General features: G+C 56.0%; 2 protein-coding genes across 8 annotated transcripts; both read left to right on the top strand.

Moving 5' to 3' along the window:
• The first annotated feature begins 2,616 nt into the window (after positions 1–2,616).
• On the top strand, positions 2,617–9,660 carry PIP5KL1 (phosphatidylinositol-4-phosphate 5-kinase like 1). Of its 2 annotated transcripts, XM_047768519.1 has the most exons (9): positions 2,617–3,041; positions 4,257–4,307; positions 4,502–4,656; positions 4,889–5,013; positions 5,539–5,573; positions 5,663–5,718; positions 6,483–6,595; positions 6,901–7,054; positions 9,066–9,660. In XM_047768519.1, the coding sequence occupies exons 1-9, from the start codon at positions 2,796–2,798 to the stop codon at positions 9,331–9,333; spliced, it is 1,203 nt and encodes a 400-aa protein (XP_047624475.1). In that variant the 5' UTR covers positions 2,617–2,795; the 3' UTR covers positions 9,334–9,660. The 2 variants fall into 2 exon arrangements, with proteins under 2 accessions (XP_047624475.1, XP_047624476.1); XM_047768520.1 differs by lacking the exon at positions 6,901–7,054 and having other exon boundaries at positions 2,619–3,041.
• A 6,534-nt stretch (positions 9,661–16,194) lies between these two features.
• ST6GALNAC4 (ST6 N-acetylgalactosaminide alpha-2,6-sialyltransferase 4) lies at positions 16,195–26,721 on the top strand. Of its 6 annotated transcripts, XM_047768516.1 has the most exons (7): positions 16,693–16,840; positions 17,044–17,114; positions 17,956–18,074; positions 18,163–18,348; positions 22,383–22,795; positions 24,980–25,087; positions 26,017–26,721. In XM_047768516.1, exons 5-7 carry the CDS (start codon positions 22,437–22,439, stop codon positions 26,204–26,206), a joined length of 657 nt encoding a protein of 218 aa, XP_047624472.1. In that variant the 5' UTR covers positions 16,693–16,840; positions 17,044–17,114; positions 17,956–18,074; positions 18,163–18,348; positions 22,383–22,436; the 3' UTR covers positions 26,207–26,721. The 6 variants fall into 6 exon arrangements, with proteins under 6 accessions (XP_047624469.1, XP_047624470.1, XP_047624472.1 ...); XM_047768513.1 differs by lacking the exons at positions 17,044–17,114; positions 17,956–18,074 and adding an exon at positions 16,195–16,332 and having other exon boundaries at positions 16,754–16,840; XM_047768514.1 differs by lacking the exons at positions 17,044–17,114; positions 17,956–18,074 and adding an exon at positions 16,223–16,332.
• Positions 26,722–27,658: the final 937 nt, after the last annotated feature.

Genomic DNA, 27,658 nt, shown 5'->3' with positions numbered 1-27,658 from the left:
CCAATCTTTAAATCCAAAACATGTTTCCTTGGCCCCCCTCTGCGACGTTGGCCAGTGACATCCCCCTGGGTGCACCTTCAGAGGCTGGATGACCCATTCTACTTTGTGTGTGTGTCTCTCTCTCACCCCTGCTCGTCTTCTGCCCTGAACAGAGCCTTTTCACCCCACACTTAGGGGTGACCTCATCCCTACCCAGGCTCCAGCCCAGCTTTCTCCTGAGCCCCGATTATTGCACATGCACCTGCCACCCACCTGACATCCCCACTGGATGTCATATTGGCACCTCAGATTCGTTCCATCATGATCTGAATTCTCAGACTCCCCACCCCCCTGCACAAATCCGGCTCTCCCCTCGTGCCTGCCCCTTCTTGTGACTGGCGTTGTCATCCATGTCCCTGACTCCAGCCAGAAGCCTGGCAGCCATAGCTGAACTTGGCTTTCCTCTTCCACCCCCCATGCATATGACCCCCCCAATCCTGTCAGTTCTTCCCTCCCCAGGCACCTTCCTGATGCAAAGCCCATCCTCTGCCCTCACTCATCAAAGGCTTCCTCACTGCTTTCCCCGCCCACAAGGCCCCCTCCAAACTGACTGCACTACCGCCAGTGGCTCTTGAAAACATTTGAGCATCTTTCTCATACAATGCTTCTCTGGGTTCCCATTCCTCTTCCTCCCATGGATGGCAAGAACCTGTATGCTCGCTCACTCCAGCCACGCTGTCCTTTTATTTCCTGGGACTCACTGAAGTTCTCTGCACGTCCTGCTCACGTTGGTTCAGCATACACTTCTCCAACACCAGTTTGTGCCAAATACTGAGCCAGGAAAGGAGCCTGGCATGGTTCCTGCCCTCCTGGCACTCCCACTCTGGGCAAGTGCGGTGTGGGGATGAGGGGAGATAATAAATGAACTGGACTGTCTCTGACTGTGTTGTGTGATGGAGAGAATCAAGGTGATATGATTATGACAGAGGGGAGGAGACGGTCGGGCAAAGTGAAAAAGAATGAAGCAAATTAAGTCTTAATGGGAAAGGATTTCAGGCAGAAGGAACAGCATCTGCAAAGAGCCACCTGGGAACCCTGCTCCCTGCCCCGTGGCCGTGTGCTGGGTGTAGGGAGAGTGATCTGAGACAGGACTGGCGAGTAGACAGATGAGCCTAACGCCAAGTCGAGACGTTTGGAGTTCCAGTGCGGTGGGAAGCCACTGGAAACTTTAAGCAGGAGAGTGACATCATCTGATTTATGCTTTTAAAAGCTCACGCTGGCAGCTGTGTTCCTCCTTCTCAGCCACCATTAAATTCCCCCCAGCCTACGCTGCTCCTAGCCCATAGTGAGTGTTCAAAATAAGTGTTGAATGAACGCATTCCCCCGACTTCCTGTGTGACCTGGAGGTAGTCACTTCTTTCTCTGTACCTTAGTTTCCTCACCCTAAAAAGAACGATGGGGGGAATGTCACACCGGAGTGGGCTGGACTAGACTCGGGTTACCCGCCTCCCCGAGCGCCCCAAGACCCGAGTCCCCCGACCCAGGAAGGGAATTGCAAACCTCCCCACTCCCCAACTCCGGGACCCCAACGAACGCTCAGCGGCCCCGCCCCGCCCTGGACCGCGGTCCGAAGGATGCTGCAGCCTCAGGGGCGGAACCTGCAGGCGAGCGCCCGCGCCCCCTCTCGGATTGGGTGCAGTCGTGACCTGCACTACGCGATTGGTCAGCTCAGGAGCAGGGGCGGGGCCTGGCTCCTGCAGCCGGGCTGCCGGGCGGCGGGGGACGCGGCCAGTGCCCGAGAAGCTGCTGCGGGGGCGATGGCCGCACCGAGCCCGGGGCCCCGCGAGGTAGGTGCAGACCCGAGAGAGGACAGGAAAGGAAAGGGTTGGAGGGCAAGGGCCGGGCCGCCCCTCCCCGTGCGGGGCGGACACACCCCCATCCAAGCCCAGCAGGGGTCCTGCACTGGGCGGGACTGGGACACGCCCCACATGGGGCCGCAGGTCTGATGCGGGGAGTCTGGCGGGTGTTCCCCGAGAACTTGCTCAGTTTCCTCTTGGGGAAAATGGAGATGGTCATAAAAGCTTCTCCTTCATGAGGCTGTTAGGAGGTCAAGCTCTCAGCCAGTGCTGGGCACATGGTGGGTGCTCTCTGCTAACGGGTCAGCAGCTATGATCTCAGCTTCCTACTGACCCTCCTCACTGGGCTGGAGAAACTTGGCAAAGGCGAGCGGAATAAATTACTGAATCACTGACATCACAGGTCCTACTATGAAGAGTTTCTGTGCAAGGAGCTCAAACTCAACAGCAACAACAGTTACTACCTGCCATGAAGGAGTTATTATAGTTCCCATTCTACAGATGAGAAAACGAGATGCAGAAATGTTAGTGACTTAGCTAAGGTTACACAGCTGCTGAGAAGAGTCAGTCAGTCCTGGACCAGACTTGGCTGCAGGAGAAATGCTCTACACACTGATTATAATAACCATCACTCTTACAAAAGAAGGAAGAAAGAAAAAAGAAAGGAAGGAAGGAAGGAAGAAAAAAAGGAAAGGAAGAAAGGGAGAGAAAGAAAGAAATTCACAGAATATTGTAAAGCAACTATAATAGAAAAAAATTAAAATCTTACCCCAAAAAATAATAACCATCACTATTTTGGGTGCTGATCGCCTGCCAGGCACCATCCCCTCACAACACCCAGTGAGATGGGTACCAGCTTTATCTGCGTTTTACAGCCGAGGAAACTGAGGCAGAGAGAGATGAGGGGAGAGCTGGCAAGCACTATCTGTGGGACTCCCAGCAGGATCTTTCCCCTGCAGGATGCTGCCACCTGCTCATTGCTTCTGGTGCCTCCCACCCCAGGTCCTGGCTCTTTCCCCGGAGGCTGGATGCAGAGCTGCCACCTCAAGCTCTGGCCGCCGTGGCCTCCTTTGGCGTCTACGAGAAAGGCAGTCTCGCCTGGGCCTGTTTGAGGTAGGCCCAGAGCATGAGCTGCACCCGCTGACGTGTATGATGCAGGCAGGGCTGTGGGCTGCCATTCAAGTGTCCATGGACCATCCGCCCACGGTGAGTGGCCAGTCTCTCCCATGCACCTCCACAGCACTGACAGCAAGACTGGGCTGATGCCCTGTCCCGCTAATGCTGCAGGGCTGGGGATCAGAGCAGGCTAGAAGCGGAGGAAGGCAGGGGCTTTGTGCAGGAAGGGAAGGACATTCTTGGGTGGGGGCTGAAGCCAGGAAACCATGAAGCCAGAAAGCCCAGGGTCCGTTGGGAGTGTGAGGAGCCACTCTGACCCAGGTGGTTGCTGTGTGATTCTAGATGGGCCTCTGCCTCTCTCTGGGCCTCAGTGTCCCCATCTGTATAGTGGGAGGCAGGATTGACTCCTTGGTCTCAAGCCCTCCCAGTTCTGCCAGAGTGTAAGGTGGAGAAGGGACCCCACCCCCACCTCATCAGCCTGGCCCATCCTCCCCGGAGTTCAGGCTGGAGCCAGGCTGGCTCAGCAGAAAGGGTCGCCCACTGCAAGCTCAGCAGCTGGATGGGCCCTGGGTGAGCATGTGTGTTGTTTGTGTGTGTGCACACGTGTGCATAGGGTGACCACATCCCCTGAGCTAGGTCTCAGCACAGGGACCTAGAGGTCCAGGGAGAATGTAGGAGTCCTTTAACTCTCTCCACCTGCTGAAAATCTTCCATGGCTCCCCAGTGCCCCAATACAACATGGCCTCAGGGTCCCGCTGGCTCAAGCACAAGGGCCGACTGTCCAGCCTCCTTCCCAATCCACCCCTCCCTTCCCCACGTCTGTCGCCTGGGCTCTCCTTCCCTTCCTGGTGAGCCCCCTGCTTCTCCTCTCCACTACCCTTCAGATTTCAACTTAGGGGCCACCTCCTCCAGGGAGTTTTCTCAGATCCTGCTCCTCCCAGGCTGAATCAGGCACTAGTAGCTCCTGCTAGGCTGAATTCCCAGGCTTCAAGTCCAGCCCCATATACTGGGAGGGCACCCGGTGGCACTTGGCCAACACGGGCCGGGGCGCATGTGGCAGGCTTTAACTCAGAGGCTGGTGCTAGGGACCCAACAGTGGATGGGACACACCTAAGACCTGCCTCAGGTCACTGTCATCCTCCAGCTCTGCGAGGGCTAGCCACTCTGGAGCACCCGGCTTGGTCCCCACGCACTGGGAGAATCGAATGGGGGAAGAGGGTGAGGCCAGGTGCAGGTGGCTTGGAGCCCCTGCGCTGGCAGTGGGTGCCTGAGACTCTCTGTAAGCCCCTCTGCTCTTTGCTCCAGGGCCTGCCCACGGAGGAGGATTTCGCAGAGGTCCTGACCCAGGTTCACGAGGTAGGAAGCCCAAGACTGCTGCAAGGAAGGGAGTGTGTTCCTCTCCGCCTCAGTTTCCCGGTCTATGCAGCGGGAGGGCTGGCCGACCCCGGGCCTTGCAGGATTGGTGTGCTTTTCCCCGACCCTCCACCCTAGGGCCAACTGCACACGCCTGGACCCACGGACACTCTTGGGGCTGTTCTTCCTCCTCGCAGGGCTTCGAGCTGGGCACCCTGGCTGGCCCTGCCTTCGCGCGACTGCGGCGCTCCCTAGGGCTGGCAGAGGAGGACTATCAGGCCTCGCTGGGACCTGGAGGCCCCTACCTGCAGTTCCTCAGCACCTCCAAGAGCAAGGCCAGCTTCTTCCTGTCGTGAGCTGGCGCCAGGGTTGGGGCAGGGGTGGGGTAGAGTAGGAGTCGGGTCGGAGGTGGAAGGGGAAGCTTGGTAGAAAGAGGGAATGAATGGCCAGATGAGGGAGCGTCAGGGCCAGATAGAGGTCAGAAGGAGGAGGAGAGACTGCGGCCGAGGGCGGGAGGCAAGAGGACTGTGGGGAGGCGGCCCCCTGCCCCGCCTGGTCAGTGACCTCTCCCTCTCCCGCCCCAGCCACGACCAGCGCTTCTTCCTAAAGACCCAGAGGCGCCGGGAGGTGCGGGCGCTGCTCACCCACCTGCCTCGCTACGTGCAGCACCTGCAGCGGCACCCACACTCACTGCTGGCGCGGTTGCTGGGTACGAGGGACCCAGGGACCCAGGACAGCGGGGCGCGGGGGAGGGGTGAAGACAGAGAACGAGAAGGGGAGGGGACCAGGGTGTGGGATGGTTCCAGGATGCGGGGAGGGAGGGACCTGAGCCCGAGCAGGGTGGAGGGGACTGGACGGGAGGCGGGGCCAGCTGGGGGGAGTGTACAGTGAGGGGGGCGGGTCCTAGAGGCAAGGTAGGAGGGGCGGGGGATCGGGGGCGGGGCCAGTACCTGGGGCGGGGCCCCAAGGGGGCGAGGTTGGGATTGGACAGTCCTGGGAGGAGGCTATGTGGGCAGGGCCGGGCCTGGGGACGCGGCGTCTCGGCGGCTAAATCTAGGCAACAGTCGAGTTGAGACCCCGCCCCAAGATGAGGAGGGGGCCCGGCGGCGTGGCCTGAAGGCTCGGGATGCGGCAGATCTCAAGAAGGAGGCGTGGCCTGGAATGGGACAGGGGCGGAAGGGACCCCGGGTTGCCAAGTTTGGGTCCCCTCACCTGGAGCCCTCTCCCCTTTCAGGAGTGCACAGCCTGCGGGTGGCCCGGGGAAAGAAGGTGGGTGAGGCCGAGGCGAGGGGGCCGGGCCGGAGGGGGCGGCTGGCGGGTGAGACCCTGTCCTCCCTCACTCCCTACCCCCTCCCCAGAAATACTTCATCATCATGCAGAACGTCTTCTACCCCACCGGCCGCATCTCCGAGAGGTGAGTCTGCCTCCCAGGGCCCGGGCGCCCCCCGAATGTGCCACCTGAAGAACCCTCACCTAATAAATAGATCGTGAAACCGAGGTCCAGTGAGAAGGGATGTTCCCAAGATCTCCTAACGGGTCGGAGACAGGGAGATACCCATGATCAGCATCTCTTGAGCACTCAGTATGCAGGGGGAGCTGTGCTGAGCCCTTGGCGCTCATTATCGTCTCTGAGCGGGAGGTGTCCTTGTTGTTCTGATTTTGTCAATGAGGAACCGAGGAGGGGAAAGCCACTCAGCAGCTCTTTGCGGCGCAGGGGTTCAAATCCAGCCTCTGATTGCCCATGGCCATCCGAGCCTCCTAGCCCTGCCTCTGCCGGAAAGCTCCACACTGATGCTCCCCCAGGGCCACGGACTTCCTCGTGTCCTCTGGTGCTGCTTCTAGGGCTGGACCCCTGTGTCTGGCATACCCCAGGGATAGCCGTGCCAAGAGACAGGTCCAGGCAGGAGGAAAGCCTGGACTGGGCACTGAAGGGCCCCAGTTGGAAGTCCTGCTCCGCCCTGCACTCACGGTGTGGTCTTGGGGGGGGAAAGAAGCCACCTTTCTGAGCCTTTTTCTTCATCTCTGACATGAGGACAGCAATGGAATCGGGTTGTGCTGCGGACTGAACAGTCACACAGTGGAGGCTCTTGTTCCTTATTATTCCCTTGTGAGGGTCCTTGTATGTCTCACGTGTGTATAACCTTGAATTCTGTCCCCCCACCCCGCCTGCCCCCACAGGTATGACATCAAAGGCTGCGAGGTGAGCCGCTGGGTGGAGCCCGTCCCTGAGGGCAGCCCCCTTGTCCTGGTGCTGAAAGACCTCAACTTTCAGGACAAAACCATCAACCTGGGTGAGCCAAGTGGGGTCAGTCTCTGCCTAGTCTTCCTCCTTTTAGAGTCAGGTCGGAAGGGGGTCCCTGGTACCACTCTCTTCCCGAGTCATTAAGAGCCCAGCTCTGGAGTCAGGCAGAGAATCCTGAATCCTAGCGCCACAACTTTCTAGCCAGGTGACCGAGGCGACTTACAGATGAGTTTCCTCGTCTGTGACATGGGACAGTAATGATCCCTGCCCTCCTGGGGCAGATGCGTGTGGAGCCCTCAGCACCTTGCCTGGCGCACGACGAGCACTCAGGTGGGGGCACTGATGCTCCGGCAGGGCCCCAGCGGAGCTGGCTCCTCCGCCAGATGGAACTGGACACCGCCTTCCTCCGGGAGCTCAACGTGCTGGATTACAGCCTTCTGATGGCCTTCCAGCACCTCCACGAGGATGAGAAGGGCCTGGGCAGTAGCCTCATCTTCCGCACAGCCAGGTGGGCCCCCCAGAGGCAACAGCAAGGATGAGGTGATGAGAGCATGGAAAAGACAGACCACGAGGTGGAGGAACACAGGCAAAGGCTCTTAGGCTGCAAAGTGACGTGTGTGTGCGCGCGCGCACGTGCGCGCGCATGTATGTGCCTGTGTGTGGGCGGCGGAGGGCTGGGGAAGCCTGGTGGGCAGGCGGGGGCAGTGGGCACAGGTGGACTACAGCAGGGAAAAGAACAGGTGAGATCTAATTGGACAAGCGCTTCAGGGCTGACTTGAAGATTCGGCCCATTTTCCAGAAGGGGATGTGGAGCTGTCAGAGGCTTCAGACCTATTTAATTTTTGCCTTAGAAAAAGCCTTTGCCGCTTCACCCAGTCGTTGCACTTCGAGGACACTGAGGTCATCACCATTGGCGCCATCATGTTCTCGTCCTCATTATTTTTTCTCTTTTGGCCACCCCACGGCACTTGGAATTCCAGGCCAGGGGTCAGATCTGAGATGCAGTTGCGACCTACAGTGCAGCTGTGGCCATGCCGGGTTCTTAACCCACTGGGGACCCAACCAGGGGCTGGGGACCCAACCTGTGTCCCAGTGCTGCAGGGATGCTGCCAATCGTGTTGCCTTCCTCTTGCATGCTGTCCATCCTTGCATGCTGACCCAGGACGACGTTGAGAGGATGGGTCCACTCCCATTTCAGAGGTGTGAAAAACTGAGCCTCAGAGAAAGGAGAAGTTGGGCAGCATCTTCTGAGAATTCCTGTTAGTATTGGGTTAATTACTTGGATTTCAATCCTCCAAGACTCACCTGTGGTTGAATGGAATTACTTAGGGATTGGGAGTTCCCAATGTGGCGCAGCAGAAACAAACCTGACTAGTATCCATGGGATGCAGGTCCGATTCCTGGCCTCGCTCAGTGGGTTAAGGGTCCAACGTTGCCATGAGCTGTGGTGTAGATCACAGACATGGCTCGGATCCAGATGCATGGCTGTGGTGTAGGTCAGCAGCTGTAGCTCCGATTTGACCCCTAGCCTGGGAACTTCCATATGCTGCAGGTGCAGCTATAAGAAGCAATAAAATGAAATAAAAGCATTTTTTTTTTAAAGAAAGAATGACTCAGGGATTAAGACAAGCACTTTAGGAGTTCCCATCATGGCTCAGCAGGTCAAGAATGCAGCGTAGTGCCTGTGAGGATATGGGTTTGATCCCTGGCCTCCCTAAGTGGGTTAAGAATCCAGCGTTGCCATAAGCTGCAGCATAGGTCAGAGATGCGGCTCAGATCTGGTGTGGCTTTGGCATAGGCTGGTAGCTGCATCTCTGATTAGACCCCTAGCCTGGGAACTTCCATATGCTATAGGAGCAGCCCTAAAAACAAAACAAAACAACAAAATGTGCACACACACACACATACACACACAAAGAAGATCTTTTTTAAAAAATTTTAAAAGTAAAGAAATAGATAAAAATAATTTTTGGGGGGGTCTTTTTCGGGCCGCACACACAGCATGTGGAGGTTCCCAGGCTAAGGGTCTAATCAGAGCTGTAGCTGCTGACCTACACCACAGCTCATGGCAACGCCGGATCCTTAACCCTCTGAGGGAGGCCAGGGATCGAACCTGCAACCTCATGGTTCCTAGTTGGGTTCATTTTCACTGCCCTGCCATGGGAACTTGCAAAAATAATTTTAATGTATATTTCACTGACTTCAGACATCCAAACTTACAATCTCATCATCTAATCAATATAAACATTTTTTAATATTTTACATTGTAATCTCATACTGTCTTGGAAATTCAGTATGTATTTTACGTTTATATTGAGCGCATCTCAATTGGGACTGGCCACATTTAAGTGCTTGGTGGCGAGCGTGGCTGGCTGGTGGCTGTCTAATGAACGGCTCAGCTTTAGACCATCAACTGCAGTGTACTCAGCTGCATGTTGAGCCCACTGGCTGGGGCACTGGGTCCACTGGCTGGGGCTCCCTGGAGGAAGCAGTAACCTCACTCTACTGTCGGCCCCCAGGTCTATGCAAGGGGTACAGAGCCCCGAGGAGGTGGAAGCCCAGAACCGCCGGCTGCTGCCCGACGCACCCAACGCCCTACACATCCTGGACGGGCCGGAGCAGCGCTACTTCTTGGGGCTTGTGGATCTCGCCACGGTCTACGGGCTTCGCAAGCGGCTGGAGCACCTATGGAAGACGCTGTGCTATCCGGGCCGGACCTTCTCCACCGTCAGCCCGGCTCGCTACGCCCGTCGCCTCTGCCAGTGGGTAGAGGCGCACACCGAGTGACCAGCGTCCGACCACGCTCTTCCCACCTGGACAATGGGCGCACGCCAGGCACGCGAGTTCCATCCTGGCCTGGGCAGAGGGTCAGGCTCCCCTCACTTGCTGTTCCTCCCGTTGGCCTCCTGAGGGCAGCATCCCCCTAGTTAATATTATGAACTCCTTTTGATGGCGATGCTGTGCCTGGCATCGTGCCAAGGACTCCCCTATGTTAGCTCATTTAATCTTCGGGAAAAAAAAAGTTAACATTCATTTTTTTTTACAGCTATGAAATGAAGGCTTAAGGAGTGAAGGGACTGAGTAAGATTATTCAGCAATAAATGCTGCAACCAGCAGCCCAGTTTATCTGACCTCAAAAGCCTCAGGCACACAGATGTGGGAACGGCCAATCCATGCTGACAGGGTGCATGGGTTGGGGCTCAGTATACCTTTTGAACTCAGGAGCGTGTATTCTTACACACCAGCTTCTGCAGCCCTATCTTCATTGGGGGAGGAGGGCATCTGAAAGCTCCAGCCCAGCCCCCTTGTCGTCCAGATGGGGAAACTGAAGTCCAGAGACTTTAAGGGGGTTTTGCACTGGTAAGTGGCCCGAGAACCCAGGCCTCCCAATCCTCTGCCCCTGGCTCAGGCAGGGCCCACTGGCCTCAGGCTGGGGTGGCCCCCCTCCCTCCTGCTCCTCTACGGATGCAAGTGGGGTATTGAGGTGGTCCTGCAGCACTGGGATGCATTAGATTGGGGTCCACTATTGACCTTGAATAAGATCTTCCCGCCTCTGGGAGTCACTTTTATCATCTATGACATGGGAGCAGAGGTTTGTGGTCAGACCAGGGGACGTGGACACACAGATGTCACCGGAAGCAGAGAAGCAAATTGCCTGCCTAGCCCCTGGTCATTCCTTCTCCCTCCTCCAGGAAACTCCAGCCTTCCCTCTGACCCCTGGCCAGTCAGATCGTGGCCAAGTGGGCCTTTCTTCTAGAGCGTCTTTGAGACCTGGCTGTGTGACCAAGACAAGGTGCTAAACTTCTCTGTGCCTCAGTGGTCTAATCTTTAAAATGGAAATATCTAACTCATTAAATATTTATTGAGCACCTGCTATGCGACAGGTCCTCTGCTGGGAAATGGGGACCTGGGGTGGAGCAAGATACCTAGATTCCACTTCCACAGAACTCACAGTTGGGGGACAGTGACAAAAGCAACCTGGTGTGACAAAGCCTTGTGAAGGAACATGGGGCCGTGGGACTCAGGGAAGGAGCCCCTACCTCATTATTTGATGGGGTGGGAACTCTCACTTGTGAACTGAGACCAGAAGAATCAGATGCAGCCCTGAGTGGGTCCCAGGCCAAGGACACAGCAAAGATCTGGGGAAAAAGAGAGCCTGGCTTTTGAGGATAACATTGCACCATGGTTGGTGTTCAGGGTGTAGGGGGAGGGGCAGTGTAGTGGGAGGGGGCTGGCCCCCAGGACTGGATGACTCCAGACCTTAGGGTAGCCACTCAGTTGCATCCAACACTGCTCTGCCCTTGACCTTCAGAGAAAATGAGGGGAAATTGCTGGTAGGGTAGGGAGAGGAAAGGGAAAATTTTTTCTTTCTCTCTCTCTTTTTTTTTTTGGTCTTTTCTAGGGTCGCACCCATGGCATATGGAAGTTCCCAGGCTAGAGGTCTAATCGGAACTGTAGCTGCCAGCCTACACCACAGCCACAGCAACACGGGAGCCGAGCCATGTCTGCAACCTACACCACAGCTCACGAGCAACGCCGGATCCTCAAGCCACTGAGTGAGGCCAGGGATTGAACCCTCAACCTCATGGTTCCTAGGTCGGGTTTGTTAACCACTGTGCCACGACAGGAACTCCATGTTTTTTTCTTTCATTTTTAAAAGTTTTATTGAAAAGTAGTTGATTTACAATGTTGTGATCATTTCTGCTGGGTTTTTTTTTGTTTTTTTTTTTGCCCACAGCACCCCCAGCATATGGAAGTTCCGCAGTCAGGGATCGAGTCCAAGCCACAGCTGTGGCACCGCCAGATCCTTCTACTGCAGTACCACAGCGGGAACTCTGGAAAGGGAAGTCTCAGGGTGCAGGGCTGGAGTGCGGGTTCCTGGAATATGTGTATAATTGACCTCACCCCCAGCCGTCTGGGTGATGCTGGGCGATTACTCAACTTTTCTGAGCGGGCCCAAACCACAGAGCTTTTCTCGTTCTGGCTCAGCAGGAAGTTGAGACATAGAGTGTGGTAAGGTCGTCACTAGAGATGTGGGTGGGTCATGGAAAGTCTGTGGTGGAAGGGCAGCATGGCAGGAAACTCGGGTTTGGCCCTATATTTCCCTGGGGTCTGGATCTGACAGGGCTGAGTCGGGTCCCTCTGCTCACAGAGAGGGATGGCCCGTTCCCTCTCCACCTGGGTATCTGGCAATGGGCTGAGGCAGGGCTGAGCCTGGAAAGGAAAGTGGTTTGTCCATGGTCTCATGGGGCCCAGGACTCCTGGCTCTTCTTCTTCTTCTTTTTTTTTTTTTTTTTTGGTCTTTTTAGGGCTGCATTCGCAGCACACAGAAGTTCCCACGCTAGGGGTTGAATCGGAGCTGCAGCTGCAGCCACAGCAGCACAGGATCTGAGCCGTGTCTGCAACCTACACTGCAGTTTGTGGCAATGCCAGATCCTTACCCCTCTGAACAGGGCCAGGGATCGAACCCCAATCCTCATGGATGCTAGTTGGGTTCGTTACCCTTGAGCCACACAGGAACTCCCTCCTGACTCTTCTAAGTGGCTCATTCAACAGACATTATCTAGAGATTCTCACTTTTTTTTTTGTCTTTTTGCCTTTTCTAGGGCTGCTTCCCGAAGCATATGGAGGGTCCCAGGCCAGGGGTCTAATCGGAGCTGTAGTCACTGGCCTACACCAGAGTCACAGCAACGCAGGATCGAGCTACGTCTGTGACCTACACCACAGCTCACAGCAATGCCAGGTCCTTAACCCACTGAGCAAGGCCAGGGATCGAACCCGCAACCATCTAGGGATTCTCTTGTGGTGCAGCTGATTAAGGATCTGGCCATGTTACTGCAGTGGCTTGGGTTTGATGCCTGGCTGGGGAACTTCCACATGCTTCAGGTTTGGCCAAAAAAAAAAAAAAAAAGACATTTGGGAGTTCCTGCTGTGGCTCAAAGGTAATGAACCTGACTAGTAGCCATGAATGAGCACGTGGTTTGACCCCTGGCCCCACTCAAGAGGTTAAGGATCCGGTGTTGCCACGAGCTGTGGTGTATGTCACAGACACAGGGATCCTGCATTGCTGCGGCTGTGGCATAGGCTGGCAGCCGAAGCCCTGTTGAGACCCCTAGCCTGGGAACCTCTATATGTGGCCCTAAAAAGACAACAACAACAACAACAAAGACATTTGTGCAGGTGTTGGAAATGCCCCGAGAACACAAGTAGATCCTAGAGGCTAATGGGCAGGTGGACCGCAAACAGGAAAACCAGTTAATACACAGGGGGATTTCAGAGTGTGACAAGTACCATGAAAAAAATAAATCAAGGTGGGACAAGAGGGATGGGGCCGTGATGTAGGATAGAGGACCCGGCGAGGGCCTTTCTGAGGATATTTGAACTGAATGACAAGTAGAGCTGGCCATGTGAATAGACAAGTCCAGGCAGAGGATGCGACAAGTGCAAAGGTCCTGAGGCAGGAGGGAGCTCATCAAGATTGAGGATCAGAACGGCAGCCAGGGTGGGTGGATGGTGACTGAGGAGGCAGGAGTTCAGACCGTGCAGGGACTTGCAGATCAGGTTAAGGAGAGACGACTTTTGCCAAAACCAAGTTGAAGAGCTTCATTTGAGGCTGTGGGATGACCCAGAGTCAGTTCCATGGTGGATGTGAGAGCCTTATCTCCTCTGGGAGCCTAGGACATATGGGTACGTCCCTGTCTCCATGGGGTCCTAGCCAGCAGGGATTTGCCTCCCTTTGGAAGGAATCATCACTTCCCTAGCCCTTGTGGGTGATCAGTGAACCCATAGGGAAGGTATCACATTTTCCCCTTGGGGCTGAGTCTATGAGGAGGGTTTTATTTATTTATTTATTTATTTTGGCCGCACCCGTGGCATATGGAAGATCCCTGGCTAGGGGTCAAATTGGAGCTGCAGCTGCAGTCAGAGCTTACACCACAGAAACTCAGGATCCGAGCTACCTCCTTGAGCTACACCACAACTTGTGGCAACGTCAGATCCTTAACCCACTAAGCAAGGCATCCTTATGGACATTGCGTTGGGTCCTTAACCCATGGAGCCACAGTGGGAACTCTGCCCCCCCCCCAAAAAAAAACAGTCTAGATGGGAAGTATGCTCTCCACCTCACTGCAGGCCCACCCCTCCCTCTTGCCTTGTATCTGCCCCTTCAAACCTTTCTGGCCCCAGAACACACTTGAGTCTTAAATTCCTGAGGGATCCATGTGAGCCTTCAAATGGGACACATTTCAGCACCTGCAGGGACCCTACCCTGAGCTGGCTTTGAATTGGAGGACACTTTGAAAAGGGGGCTGTTATGCCATGATTTCTTTGGTGCTATGAGTCTTACTCATCCTGTGTGAAACTCATTGGATTTAAGCTTAGCAATTCAAAGATGGAGTCCCAGTGGCCAATGGGAACTTCCATATGGGTTGTTGTGAATGGCCCAATACAGGACTGTGCGTTTTCTGAGGGTCATAAATGAAGAGTGTTGCCTTAGATAAGGGGTTTGCTTCCCAGGAAAGACTTTACTGGTGAAGAAAAAGTAACAGATAGAGATGAGATCCCTTGGGGGCATCAGGTTATACCCTACAGGCAGATTCCCTTAAAACGAGATCATGGAGCTGAGCTACTTGAAGATCTTTGTTGGAAGACTCCACGCTGCTGAGAGCTCTTCCAGACGGATGCTCTGTTGGAGCAGAAGCAAGGGGGTCTTTCCTTCCCGCTCACCTTTGTCATGAGTCCCAGTCAGCTGAACCAGAGCCCAACGCTCACTTGTGCTGAGACGCCACTTTCCCAGACTACTTGGAGTGTTTTTTTCAACCCCCTTTTCTATTGTTCTTACTTTGACTCATGTGTGTTGTACACTAATTGTGTGCAGTAAACCAAGTGACTCGTAAATTAAATAAAATTAAATACTGCCGGGAGTTCCTGCTGAGGTGCCTCGGTAATGAACCTGACTAGGAACCATGAGGACGCCGGTTAGACCCCTGGCCTCGCTCAGTGGGTTAAGGATCCGGCATTGCCGTGAGCTGTGGTGTAGGTCGCAGATGAGGCTTGGATCCCCTGTGGCTGTGGCTGTGGTGTAAGCCGGCAGCTGCAGCTGTGATTTAACCCCTAGCCTGGGAACCTCCATACGCCAAGGGTGTGGCCTGGAAAAGCAAAACAAATAAGTAAATCAAATACTGGCTCTGTTCTGTGTATTCCCCAGTCGTGTGATTCTCACCTGGTCTTACCACTGGGCCCTGCCACAAAACACAGGCGTTCGAGAAGTGAAAAGTAAGTGGTCAGAGCCCTGGCTCCAAAGTGAGATGGCCCAGGGTTTGGATCGCTGTAAGTAAATCAATTGCTCACAAAAGCTATCAGAACAAGGCAGCTTTGCTGCATTAGTGGAGCCTTGAGAATGGCCTCAGGTCGTTGGGTAGGGGATGGGATGAGGCCTGCATGCATATTCCGACCAAGGGCAAGAATTTGAATCCACACCTTACCAGGATACTAAGGAGGAGCTACTACTTCCAGAACGGAAGAGGCGGGCTTTTCCAACCCCAACTCCCCTTGGATGATAAAAGCACCAGATCCTCGGGGCAGAGCTTCCATCTCTCCCAAGCGTCCTATCCTAATCAATCTATTTCTTGCCTATCACTTTGTCTCTGGCTGAATTCTTTCAACCTTGAGGTTGAATTCCTTCTCAGCCTCAGTGAGTCCAGACACAGAATGAGGGATTCTAATTTAAAACCTTGGGTTTACATGAGGTTGCAGGTTCGATCCCTGCGCTTACTCAGTGGGTTGACGAACCGGCGCTGCCGGTGAGCTGTGGTGTAGGTCGCAGACGCGGCTCGGATCCCGCGTTGCTGGGGCTCTGGCGTAGGCTGGCAGCTACAGCTCCGATTAGACCCCTACCTAGCCTGGGAACCTCCATATGCCGCGGGAGCGGCCTAAGAAATGGCAAAAAGACAAAAACAAAAACAAAACAAAACACCAAACCCCAAAACCTTGGGTTCAAGTCCCAGTCTAGGTTCAGGCTGGGTTCGAGTCCTCTGGTGAACGTGGGTTCAAGTCCCAACCTGTGTTCTGGCTAGGTTCAGGCCCTTAATACTGTCAGTTTCAAGGTGAAGGTCACGCCGTCAGAGGTGGTGCAGGTAAGGCTGCCAGAGAAAACACAGGGCGCCCAGTTACGGTGAGATTTCAGATTTTTTCATATAATTATTGGCATTGGCTGTTTCTGAAATTCCAATATAAGTGAGCATCTTCTATCTTACCTCCTAAATCTGGCAACCCTACTATCTTGATACCCGGGGCCGCCTGACCCTAAAACCCCGCTTAACCCTCACCCTACCCTCGCCGGCTTCCGAAATGGAGAAGAAACTCCAGTCCGGTGGCCGGAGAACCGGGGCAGAGGTTCCGACACCCTCCAGGCTTTTTTTTCCCTCTGCGCCCCACCTACTCCCATCCTCCGTAGGAGGTTGGGCGAAGCGCGGGAGCGCGGAAGAGGGGAGATGCAGGAGGTCAGACTCCGCCCCCCGCGGCTGAGGCGGGGTCCCGGGTCCTGGAGGCCTCGGCGCCGCCGCCGCTCACGTCCCTCGCCCCGCCCATAGCGCGCCTGTCTCCGCCCCGTCCCCGCAAGCCCCGCCCCGACGGCGGCGCTGGTTCGGCTTCCAGCCTCCAGAAGCTGCCGCGCCGCGCTGCCTCCGCCCCGGGGCTCCGGCTTCCAGCCCGGCAGTCCGGCTCGCGGGCCATGGAGCTCCGAGCAGCGGATCGGGAGCAGCCGGCCCGTCCCAAACCGCCCTCCAGGTTCGCGCCCGGCCGGGGAGAGGGGCGATGGAATCTGGGAGTGGGGTGGGAATCCCTCGTCCTGTCCCGCCCCAGGCCTCTCCGTTGGTGAAATAGGAACGATGCGATGGGAGTCGGGGCTCCAGGCTCCTGGTTCTCTCTGACCCAGACTCCGTGGGTGACCTTGAACCGAGGTCTCCTCCTGTCCGCCTCCTTCTCCATCTGCACGATGGCGCCTGGGTTGGCGGGGACTTCCCAAGGGTCACCGATTCTAGCTCCTTTAGGATGGGGACACTGCTTCCCCGTGTTTGGGGACTTTAAGGCATTTGATTCCCAGAAGCCATCTGCCTTGACTCCGGCCTGTACCCTCTCCTGCCTCAGTTTCTCTGGCCAGTTTCCTCAGAGGCCTGGGACGCAGCTCTGAGGATCTGGCTCTTGGCAGGTCCCCGGCTCCGGTCCCTTCCCGGCCTGATCCCTGGAGGCAGCAGCCACCAGCCTGCTGAGTAGCAGCGACAGCATGAAGCCTCCGGTAAGTGAAGGAAGGAGGAAGGCTCATAGGGGACTCAGAGGTGGCTTCTGGCACAGCAGCCTCAGAAGCCCCTCCCACCCCAGAACTGACTGTCCCTTCTGACTCCGTGGCTCAGAGGAGAAGGGCAGGCTGGCCTCAAAGTCCGTCCCTGATCAGGCAGGCTGTGTGGCCCAAGCAAAGTGGCATTCTCTCTCTGATTTCAGTGCCTTGCTCCTCTTTGCTGTAAAATACAGATAATACACTGCCTCCTGTGAGTGTCCCCAAGGTCACCCAGGTGAGCATTTGCCTGGGAGGGGGGATATGTTGGGAAAGTTCAGTGTAGCTGCCCTTGACTTTACTCAGCAGCCCCTGGAGAAAGCCCTGGCTGTTGTGAGGAGTCAGCCACAGCTTCCTGAATCAAGGCCTCTGGGTCCCCTGTGGGCAGGGGACCAGGTGTCAGGCACAGCCTGGGGCCTCAGGGGCTGAACCCCCTTCCTCCACACAGCTGGCCTGCAGATTTATTTTTAGAAACTGAAGTGGCTTGTGGGCAGAAAAGGGTGGGTCTCTGGCAGGATGTGATGGGGGCTGCTTTTTTTACCTCTAATTTTCTTTCTTTTTCTTTTCTTCTTCTTTTTTTTTGGCTTTTTAGGGCCTCACCCACGGCATATGGAAGTTCCCAGGTTAAGGGTCGTATTGGGGCTCCAGCGGCCAGCCTGTGCCACAGCCTCAGCAACTCGGATCCCAGCTGTGTCTGCGAACTCCACCACAGCTCATGGCAACGCTGGATCCTTAACCCACTAAGTGTGGCCAGGGATTGAACCCGCATCCTCATGGATACTAGCCAGAGTCATTTCCGCTCCACCACAACGGGAACTCCCTTGCCTCTAATTTTCAAAAAGCCCCAGCTGGCTGCTAGGTAGTTTCTGAGGGGTGCAGAGGGACCTGTGCCTTGGGCAGGCTGCAAGAGAATTAGAAACCAGAGACCCAGGTGGTAAGCGATGCGGCCCAGCACAGTTCACCTCAGCTTCTGGTTAAGAGCACCGGCTCTGCAGTGAGATTTCAAGGCCCCACTCTGCAGCCATCTTCCCCTGAGCTTTGAGTGACACATTTCTCCCCAAACTGATTTCCTTATCTAGATGAGAAGAATAATAAGGCTCATCTCGGGCCCATGTGCTCTGAGCCTGGCAGCCCAGAGGAAGTCCTGGTTCACAGAAACTGTGGACTCTGCTGATGCGCTGGAAACTACGGAGCCAGGGTGTGCACTCCCCCTCCCCCTCCCCCACAGAAGCCTCCCGGGATCCCAGGGCCCCCCATTCCCACCCCGTAACCACTGTCTCCCCCAGGGTCGGCTCCTCTTCATCATCCTCTGCTCCTTGGGCTTCTCTGGCTTCTACATCCTGCTGTGCTGCTGGGCCTGCCTGCCCTTCTGCCTGGCCCTCTGCCTGGACCCCCACCTCTCCATCAACTCCAGGCCCACTGTGCCGGGGCCCCTGCACTTCAGTGGATACAGCAGCGTGCCAGATGGGAAGGTGAGTTGACTGGGCACCATGTCGGGGGCAGGCCCAGCCCAGGCTGCCAGGGTATGCCCCCCCTCCACCCCGGCTCTCTAGGGGGCAGTGTGAACTGAGTTCATGGCAGGCCATCCTGGACCCTCGGCTTGGCTCCTCTGCTTACCAGCTGACCAGTGGCTTCACCTCTCTGAGCCCCGAGTTCTAAGGAAATTTTTTTTTTTGGTCTTTTTAGGGCCACATCCGGAGGTTGGCATAGGGAGGTTCCCAGGCTAGGGGTCCCATTGGAGCCGTAGCCACTGGCTCACGCCACAGCCACAGCAACACCACATCCAAGCTGCGTCTGCCACTTACACCACAGCGCATGGCAACACCAGATCCTTAACCCACTGAGTGAGGTCAGGGATCAAACCTACATCCTCATGGATGCTAGTTAGATTCATTTCCTCTGAGCCAGGATCGGAACTCCAGAATTTTTTTTTTTTTTTTTAATTCAACAAATATCACCTGGCTGCTCTCTGCTGGGTGCTGGGATAAAACAGGTGAGTCAGAGAGGGCGGCCACCTGGAACTGCCGCAGACGTCATCCCAGAGGGTCATACATGCGTCCTGTGCACCTGTACCTTTAACTGTCTGCCCACCATCTCTTTGTCCAGCAAGTGTGTATTTGTGTTGATCCCTGCTGGGGATACCGATGACACAGATAAAAGTCACATCAGGAGTTCCCTGGCAGCCTCGTGGTTAAAGGATCCGGATTGTTATTGCTATGGCGCAGGTTCAATCCCTAGCCCAGGAACTTCCATGTGCTGGGGTGCAACCAAAAAAAAAAAAAAAAAAAAAGTCAGCCTCAGTCCCAGAGCTCTCCCTGTAGGAGAGACAGGGACAGTGGAGCTCAGGGGTGACAAGATAGCTGAGCCCCCTGCCCCACGGCAGCCACTTCCACCTCCTTGCTCTGCCTGGTGAGGTTCAGGGCACTTTATACCTCGTACCCTGATTCCAGCAGCTCCGTTGCTCAAAGGCACCTCCCCCTGCCCCGCCCAGCGCCCGTGCTGCCCAGTGCAGGAGGCTTCCAGTTCTGAGTTTGGTGGCTTCCTGAGTGTTGGTCACAGGGAGGGGCGATCCGGGACCCGGGCTTGGAGACCTGGATCAGGTCTTCATTCCTCTGAGCTTCTGTTACTTCACCTGAAAAAGGAGGTTCCTGCTTCGGTCGGGTTGCTTCAAAGTTTCAACTCGATGATCCATGGACAGTGTGAGGGACAGGTGCCGTGTAAATCTTTGATCAAGATTCAAAAACGGCTGGGGCAGGGTGGGGACACACTTAAGTGCCACACAGGTTTGGCTAGGTGGGACAAATGGTGAGGTGGGCTGGGTGGACGCTGCCCTGTTTTCCATAGTCATGGCCGGTGTTCATTTCAGACAGTCAGAGCCCATGGGGATGTGGGCCCAGGGTGGCCAGATCCTCTGAGTTTGTGAAGAGAAGCAGAAAATATGTTTTGAATGTTAAAAGGGCTGATTTTTATAAATTAAGGATCAGCGAAGTATCTTGAACACCCTCTGCAGGACCAGCAGAACACCTCCCGGGGCTGGTGGTGACTTTGGATCTGAACAGACCCAGTTTGTCAGGACAGGCTCAAACGGAGGGCAGAATGAGACCGTGTTTTCATTCTCACTGGGGCGTGGAAAATGGAGCTATGGGTTCTTTTCTGCCCCCAGCCCCCATCCACGTGACCGGCTGTTTTTCTTTTTTCTTTCTTTTTAAATATTTTTTATGAACGTACAGTTGATTTACTTTTTAAAATTTTATTAAGGAAAGCTGGAGTTCCCGTCGTGGCTCAGTGGTTAACGAATCTGGCTAGGAACCATGAGGTTGTGGGTTCGATCCCTGGCCTTGCTCCGTGGGTGAAGGATCCGGTGTTGCCGTGAGCTGTGGTGTAGGTTGCAGACGCGGTTCAGATCCCGCGTTGCTGTGGCTCTGGCATAAGCTGGTGGCTACAGCTCCGATTCGACCCCTAGCCTGGGAACCTCCATGTGCCACAGAAGCGGCCCTATAAAAGGCAAAAAGACAAAAAAAAAAAAAAAAGGAAAATTGTATTGAAGTAGAGTTGATTTATGGTGTCGTGTTAATTTCTGTAGTACAGCAGAGTGTAGATATGCACATAGCCACTCTCATATAGGTTATCACAGACTATCGAGTCCATTCCCCTGTGCTAGACAGCAGGTGTCCAGGGCTATGAGTTCTTAAATCAACCTTATGTCAGACAGAAAATGTCCCTGAGCGGCCTCTGACAGTGTGTCTTTTATTGACTAGAACGAATGTTCCCATAACCTTTACAGGCGTCTGTAAACCTGTGTTCCCCGAGAAGAGCATGGAGGCCTGGGCTAAGGAGCAAGTCCTTTTCGGGGAGCCCTGACCCCTGACCCCCAGTGAATGTTTGCAGGCTTGTTGGCTTTGGGGGGGATAACAAGGTAGGGGTTGGGCCCTTACCGTGCCCTCGGTCTGTGCTGATCACTCTCCAGGCGCTTTTATTTTTTTTATTTTTGGCTGTGCCCACAGCAAGCAGGAGTTCTTCGGCCAGGGGTTGACCCGACTGCAGCGACCTAAGCCAGAGCAGCAACAATACCAGGCCATTAACCTACTGAGCCACCAGGAAACTCCTCCAGGCACTTTTAATTGAATCCTTACAACCTAGTCAAGGAGATGCTATTTTCTTTCTTTCTTTTTTTTTTCTTTTGGTCTTTTTATCTTTTTAAGGCCATACTTTCGACATATAGAAGTTCCCAGGCTAGGGGTCAAATTGGAGCTGCAGCTGCTGGCCTATACCACAGCCATAGCAATGCCAGATCTGAGCCGCATCTTGGACCTACGCCACTGCTCATGGTAACGCCGGTTCCTTTTTTTTTTTTTTTTGTCTTTCTGCCTTTTCTAGGGCCACACCCTTGGCATATGGAAGTTCCCAGGCCAGGGGTCCAATCGGAGCTGTAGCTGCCGGCCTACGCCATGGCCACATCAACGCAGGATCCAAGCCACGTCTGTGACCTACACCACAGCTCATGGAAATGCCGAACCCTTAACCCACTGAGCGAGGCCAGGGATTGAACTTGTATTCTTATGGGTACTAGCTGGGTTTGTTTCCGCTGAGCCATGATGGGAACTCCATAGATGCTGTTTTCATCCCCATTTTACAGATGAGATAATTGAGGCTCAGAGAGGCAAAGTGATTTGCCTAACCCCACACTGCTAGGAAGGAGCAGAGCCAGGACTCAGGCTCAGAGCTAGAGGCTCCCAAAATGTCGTGGGCCCTAAAGACTACTTTTACTTATAAACTGGGATGGTGTGAGCAGAACCCAGGCAGAAGAGGGAGTGACCGAAGGGTGGTTCTGAAGAGCTGAGGTTCATATTTACCCAACAAACACATACATGACACCCAGTCTGTGCCAAGCACCACTCTAATTGCTTTCTAAATATTTGCTTCAGTAACCCTAATACGGAACCCTGATATGGGGCCTGTTAGGGCCTCAGCAATAGAGACCAGGCCAAGAATATGGCAGATGGGGAAGCAGGGGGCTTTGAACACACAACCTTAGCTCTGCCACTTGTTATTGGTACGACCTTGGGAAAGTCACTCCATCTGCTCAGCCTCGGTTTCCTCATCTGCAACATGTGTTGATAAAGGACTGGGAGCTGGAGTTCCTGTCGTGGCTCAGTGGCTAACGAATCCGACTGGGAACCATGAAGTTGCGGGTTCGACCCCTGGCCTTGCTCAGTCGGTTAAGGATCTGGTGTTGCCGTGAGCTGTGGTGTAGGTTGCAGACATGGCTGGGATCCGTGTTGCTGTGCTGCAGCTCCAATTAGACCCCTAGCCTGGGAACCTCCATATACTGCGGGAGTGGCCCTAGAAACGACAAAAAGCCAAAAACAAACAAACAAAAGACTGGGAGCTGATACGGGTGTTAGGTGTGGTTGAGGGGCGCCGTGTTCCTGGGTCGGGGCGGGGGGGTGAAAGCTGTGCGCCCAGGCGTGACTTTCTTTTTCTTTCTCTCCTCTTTCCCCTGCAGCCGCTGGTCCGAGAGCCCTGCCGCAGCTGTGCCGTGGTGTCCAGCTCGGGCCAGATGCTGGGCTCGGGCCTGGGCGCCGAGATCGACGGTGCTGAGTGCGTGCTGCGCATGAACCAGGCGCCCACCGTGGGCTTCGAGGCGGACGTGGGTCGGCGCAGCACCCTGCGGGTCATCTCCCACACGAGCGTGCCGCTGCTGCTGCGCAACTACTCCCACTACTTCCAGCAGGCCCGGGACACCCTCTACGTGGTGTGGGGGCAGGGCAGGCACATGGACCGCGAGCTGGGCGGCCGCACCTACCGCGCCCTGCTGCAGCTCACCAGGATGTACCCAGGCCTGCAGGTGTACACCTTCACCGAGCGCATGATGGCCTACTGCGACCAGGTCTTCCAGGACGAGACGGGCAAGAACCGGTGAGCTGGGGGCCTGCCCGCTGGGGTCTCCCTGCTGGGTGGGGGTGGGGGGGGCCTGCTTTCTGGAGGAGCCTCTTGTCCATCACGGGTCTGCGCTGTCAGGCGCTCGGGGGTCAGCAGGGACAGAGGCAGACGTGGTCCTGTTCTCTGATGGGGGTCAGGAATCAGAGGGCCTGTCCTTCACTGAATTATTATATGGATGAGGAATTCCAGGAGTTCCCCTTGTGGCTCAGCAGGTTAAGAACCCAATATAGTGTCCGTGAGGAGGCGGGTTCGATCCCTGGCCTCGCTCAGTGGGTTAAGGGTCTGGTGTTCCCGTAAGCTGTGATGTAGGCTGGCAGCTGCAGCTCCAATTCGACCCCTAGCCTAGAAACTTCCCTATGCCGCAGGTGTGGCCATTAAAAAAAAAAAAAAAAAATCCAAATGGTGGAATTCCCTTGTGGCGCAGTGGGTTAAGGATCTGGCATTGTCACTGCAGTGGCTTGGGTTACTGCTGGGGTGGGGGTTCGATCCCTAGCCCTGGGACTTCCACATGCCATAGATGTGGCCAAAAAAAAAAAAAAGAAAAAAAGATTTCCAAATGGTGGTGAGGGGCATTTGGCCTTTCCAACGCCAGTTAGGGGAGCTGACTGCTGTGAGGTAGTGTCAGGGAGCTCTTCCCTCTGGAGGGGGTGCTCTGACACCTGAAATGGTCTCTGAAGTTCCTTCCGGATATGACAGTAACAGTTAAAGCTCTAACAGTTCGTGCACCTGGCACTGGGTTAAGCACGCTGCATTCAAGATCTTATGTAAGATCTCGTATTCTCCCATACCCCAAAGAGCCCTCTGCCTCCTCCTCTGCACACTGGCTCCTCCCCCCCACCCCACCCCGCTCAGGAAGTTCTCTAGTTCTTTAGCCAAACACCTGGGCTTTGCCCTTGAGTCCTCTTGTTTCATCACCTGCCACATACAACGGCCTCTTGAATCTCCTTCCATGCCCACGGGTGCCACCTTGGCCTCGGCTGCCATCCTCCCCTGCTCTTGAAGCACCTCCTAGGGTCTGAGCTCCAACTCAGTGAATTCATCGCATCCGTCCCCTACTGTGACCCTACGGCAGCTCTGCGCCTGCCTCACATGGAGAATGAAGCCCAGACTCCCCCCACCCCCCCCCAAGCCCCGCATGATCTGCCCCATCCCCCCCATCCCCGCTGGCTTCTGTGACCTCCTCTTCCTTCGTTTCCCTGCTCCAGCCACTCTGGATGTCTGGTCCTCCTCCGATGACATCCGCACGGCCCTGCACGAGCCGTTTCTTCCCCCAGATCCTCCCACGAATGATGTCTTACATTCGAATGTGGATGACGGGTCACCTTGACCGCCCCATCAGGGGAGCACCCCGCTCCCAACATCCTTCATCCCATTTTTGTGTTTCCCGGTCTTCCCAGCAGGGCTCCCCCAGCCACTCCCTCCGTTGAGCCATGTTCGCGCTGGTCAGGGCAGGTGTGTCCAGTTTGAATGAATGAACCACCCCCAGCCCCTGGTAGAGGTGGAAGTGAGCGGCCCTCGGCTGGGAGAGGAACCAGCGCTGCTGTGTGGAGAGAGTTGAGGCCTGGGGTGGATGCAGGGTTCCTTGCTCTGAGTTGGGTGTTGGGCTTTGGGGCAGAGCTGGGCAGACCGTGTGCCTGGTCCATAACCACCCATAATTATCCCCACTTTGCAGATGGGTCCCTGAGGCTCGGGGAGGGTCATGAGCCAACCTGATGCCCAGGGCGGATTCAGGGTTCAAATCGAAGAACCGTTTGACTCCAGACAACCCTCTTCCTCAATCTCAGCAACTTTCCTCTGCTGCCTCCTGCCATCTCCCCACGCTTGGACCCTCAGATGAGGAGAGGGTGTGATCAGAGTCACCGCGCCACCCCTGGGGGTGGGGTTGCCCACGTCCTGCGTGGGACGTGGGCAGCAGTTGGACAGCCCAGATGCGCACCCCGCCTCTCCCTCTTGTCCACTCATGGCCTTGGGTTGGATCTGTCCCTTCCTCAGCCTCCCCCCACCCGAGCCCCACTGTGGGGGTCAAGGTGAGAGGCTCTTGGCAGGGAGGGTAACCCCTGCTGTGCCCTGAGAGAGCTGAGCGGGGCTGCCATGCAGCGCCTTGTTCCACGGGGAGCTGGGGACGCGGCCGGGCTGACTCTGCTTCCCTCTCTCTGCCAGGAGGCAGTCAGGCTCGTTTCTCAGCACCGGCTGGTTCACCATGATTCTCGCCCTGGAGCTGTGCCAGGAGATTGTGGTCTATGGAATGGTTAGCGACAGTTACTGCAGGTCAGGCCAGCCGGGCAAGGACACCGCGGGCCCTGTCCACGCTGGAGGGTGTGTGGGCTTCCCAGTGGGTGGCCGAGGCACAGACACCCCTCGGGCCTGGTGCCTAGTGGGAAGGAGCCCAGCCTTTGGAGCAGGGCTGGCTCCCAACGTCCCCTCTGCCCGCTTGGCCTTTGGCCCGGCCGCCACCGCCCAGTGCCTCCGTTTCCTCATGTCAAAGAGGGAAAATCATTGTCCTTTCCTCAGAAGGTTGTGGAAAGTTTAGAGAGGGAACCGGCTACCAGAAGGCCAACCGTCTTTACCGCAACGCCGGGGCCCCTCTCCCAGCCACAATCCCATAACCGATGATGCGGTCCATGTCAGCTTGGCCCTGTGATATTATGACTGTTCAACATGGTCCAAGTTTAGAAAGGGCCCCATGTCTGCATCCTCCGTTCTCTTTGGCACGTCTTTACTGGGCACGTGGGCGACATGGCAGTAGCTTGTGTGCCGTGGCACCTGGCCAGGCTGCCCGTGAACACGGGGCCAGTGTGTAGGTGGATGCTTGGGGCTGGCCGCTTCCAGCCGTGGGGAACAAGGAGTCCCTCACTGTGGCCTCAGCACCAGGCATTTTGTGTTTTTTGACCCGTGGTCTCAGCCGAGAAGATAATCGCCATCCGGGTTTACTGATGGATCATTGAGGCCCATGGAGGGTGTCTTTGGGCTGGAGTCAACCAGCTGGCAAGAGGCAGAGCCAGGGCTCGAACCCTGGCCTCTGGGATCCCCGGGGGCTGCCCTGTCCCTCCCGTATCCGTCCGGGTCTCCCTTGGGACCAGGTGTGGGGCTCTGTGGCCCGTCGCACCTGCTGAGGGGTGTCGTGGTGGGTGGCAGGGTCTGGCGGGAGGCGGGCGAGTTCTGGTGCCTCACGCCTGGCCCTGGTCCCTTGCCCGCAGGGAGAAGAGTCACCCCTCGGTGCCTTATCACTACTTCGAGAAGGGCCGGCTGGACGAGTGCCAGATGTACCTGGCGCACGAGCGGGCGCCCCGCAGTGCTCACCGCTTCATCACTGAGAAGGCCGTGTTCTCCCGCTGGGCTAAGAAGAGACCCATCGTGTTTGCTCACCCCTCCTGGAAGACCCAGTAGCCTCATGGCCCAGCTGGCCGCGGCGCCTCTGCAGGCCAGCCACACTCCACCAGAATCATTTAATTTATGGATCCTGCCTCCTGCCCCAGGCCGGGCGGACCTAAGCTCCCTTCCTGCTCTGGCCTGGGGACACCTGGGGCCATCTCAGGCCTCCAGACTTAGAGGAGAGGACAGGGGGGGCCATGGCAACCTTTGCACTCTCCTCCCTACCCCCTGCCCCTCGAATAATCCGAATCTTCTTTCGGGGGTTCGTCCCACCTTTGAGTCTGTCCAGTGGCCTTTGCCCCCACTGCCCCTGGGGGGGGGGGTGGCTGGTGGCACCCCCACACACCAGCACGACCCTGACCATTCACCAGCCCCGGGCCTTGTCTCCACACTCCCTTCCGATCTGCCTTTGGTGCCACATTTCTCAAGCTGGTCGCCCTGGTCCGGGCAGCCCAGAGCTTGGGGTTCGCTGAACTGTGACTGCCAGGGCCACCTCTGGAGTGTACGGGTAAACGTTTTCTGAAAGCCTCTCTAGGGTGTTGTCATGTGTCCGGGTGGGGATCGGGGCTCCTCTCCCTGCCACCATCCCGTAACTGGTTGCCTTGAGGGCAGACTGCAGCCAGCTGAGCTTCTGGCCTTTTCATCTGCCCAGGAGCCTACCCACTTTCCCCACCCGATCAGGGAGTCCGGCTCCATGGCTGTGCTTGGCCCCCGGAAACACCCCAGCTCAGAGACTTCCATGGGACCCCCCCCTCCCAACCCTTCACTGTGTGGGAGGAGAGTTAAGGGCCTGGAAGGAAACAACTCAGGGTGGGAGGAAATTCTTTCACCTCGTGTTGCCTTCCTGGTCCTGGGTCAAATTCCAAGGGCCTTGTGAGTTAAATTCCCTATGAATTCTGGAGTTGGTTACACTGCTAGGAAGGCAGACGGCAGGCCCAGGGCTCTCTTCTGAGTTTTGGTTTGCTCGGTTGGAAAAGGAAAAACAGAGCTCCCAGCCACCTGATGGGGTGGGGAGGTTAGTGCTAGCCCATTTTACAGATGAGGTGATGCCACTGGGCTGAGCCAGGATGCAATCGCAGGTCTGAGAGCTGAGCCTGAATCTGGGCCCTGCACAGGGCAGGGTGGGGGGTGGAGGGAGGTGCTGGGAAGGGCCCACAGTTGGGGGGGTTGCTTTACCACCCCTCCTCCCTTCTCCCTCCTCCCTCCCTCTTCTGGAGACCAGGGGACTAATGGAGGGCCAGGATGCCAGCCTATCAACCAGGATGGAGCCCTAGGATTCCAGCCTCCAGCTTGGGGGCTCAGCTGCTTCATTGGCGTGTGATCTGTGCAGTGCCTGGGCCCCACACTTAATGTTCTGCTGTCGCCACTTAAAATTCTTCATATATATGTATATATTTTTAACAAGGGGCCACGCCTTTTCGTTCTGCACTGGACCTCATAAATCATGTAGCCATTTGTGCCTGGGAG

The sequence above is a fragment of the Phacochoerus africanus genome, chromosome 2 (assembly GCF_016906955.1).
Source record: "Phacochoerus africanus isolate WHEZ1 chromosome 2, ROS_Pafr_v1, whole genome shotgun sequence".
In the NCBI taxonomy this organism is placed as follows: Eukaryota; Metazoa; Chordata; class Mammalia; order Artiodactyla; family Suidae; genus Phacochoerus; species Phacochoerus africanus.
This window is presented reverse-complemented; position numbering and strand designations above follow the sequence as displayed.

Bases quoted from the DNA above. Each gene is read 5' to 3' on its own strand.
- ST6GALNAC4 (XM_047768513.1), top strand. The intron at 18,349-22,382 runs GTGAGTTGACTG...TTTCCCCTGCAG, and splicing joins GCAGCGTGCCAGATGGGAAG to CCGCTGGTCCGAGAGCCCTG. The intron at 25,088-26,016 runs GTCAGGCCAGCC...CCTTGCCCGCAG, and splicing joins GTTAGCGACAGTTACTGCAG to GGAGAAGAGTCACCCCTCGG.
- PIP5KL1 (XM_047768519.1), top strand. From the start codon at position 2,796: ATGCTGCCACCTGCTCATTGCTTCTGGTGCCTCCCACCCCAGGTCCTG. The intron at 4,657-4,888 runs GTGAGCTGGCGC...CTCCCGCCCCAG, and splicing joins AAGGCCAGCTTCTTCCTGTC to CCACGACCAGCGCTTCTTCC. The intron at 5,574-5,662 runs GTGGGTGAGGCC...CCCCCTCCCCAG, and splicing joins GGGTGGCCCGGGGAAAGAAG to AAATACTTCATCATCATGCA.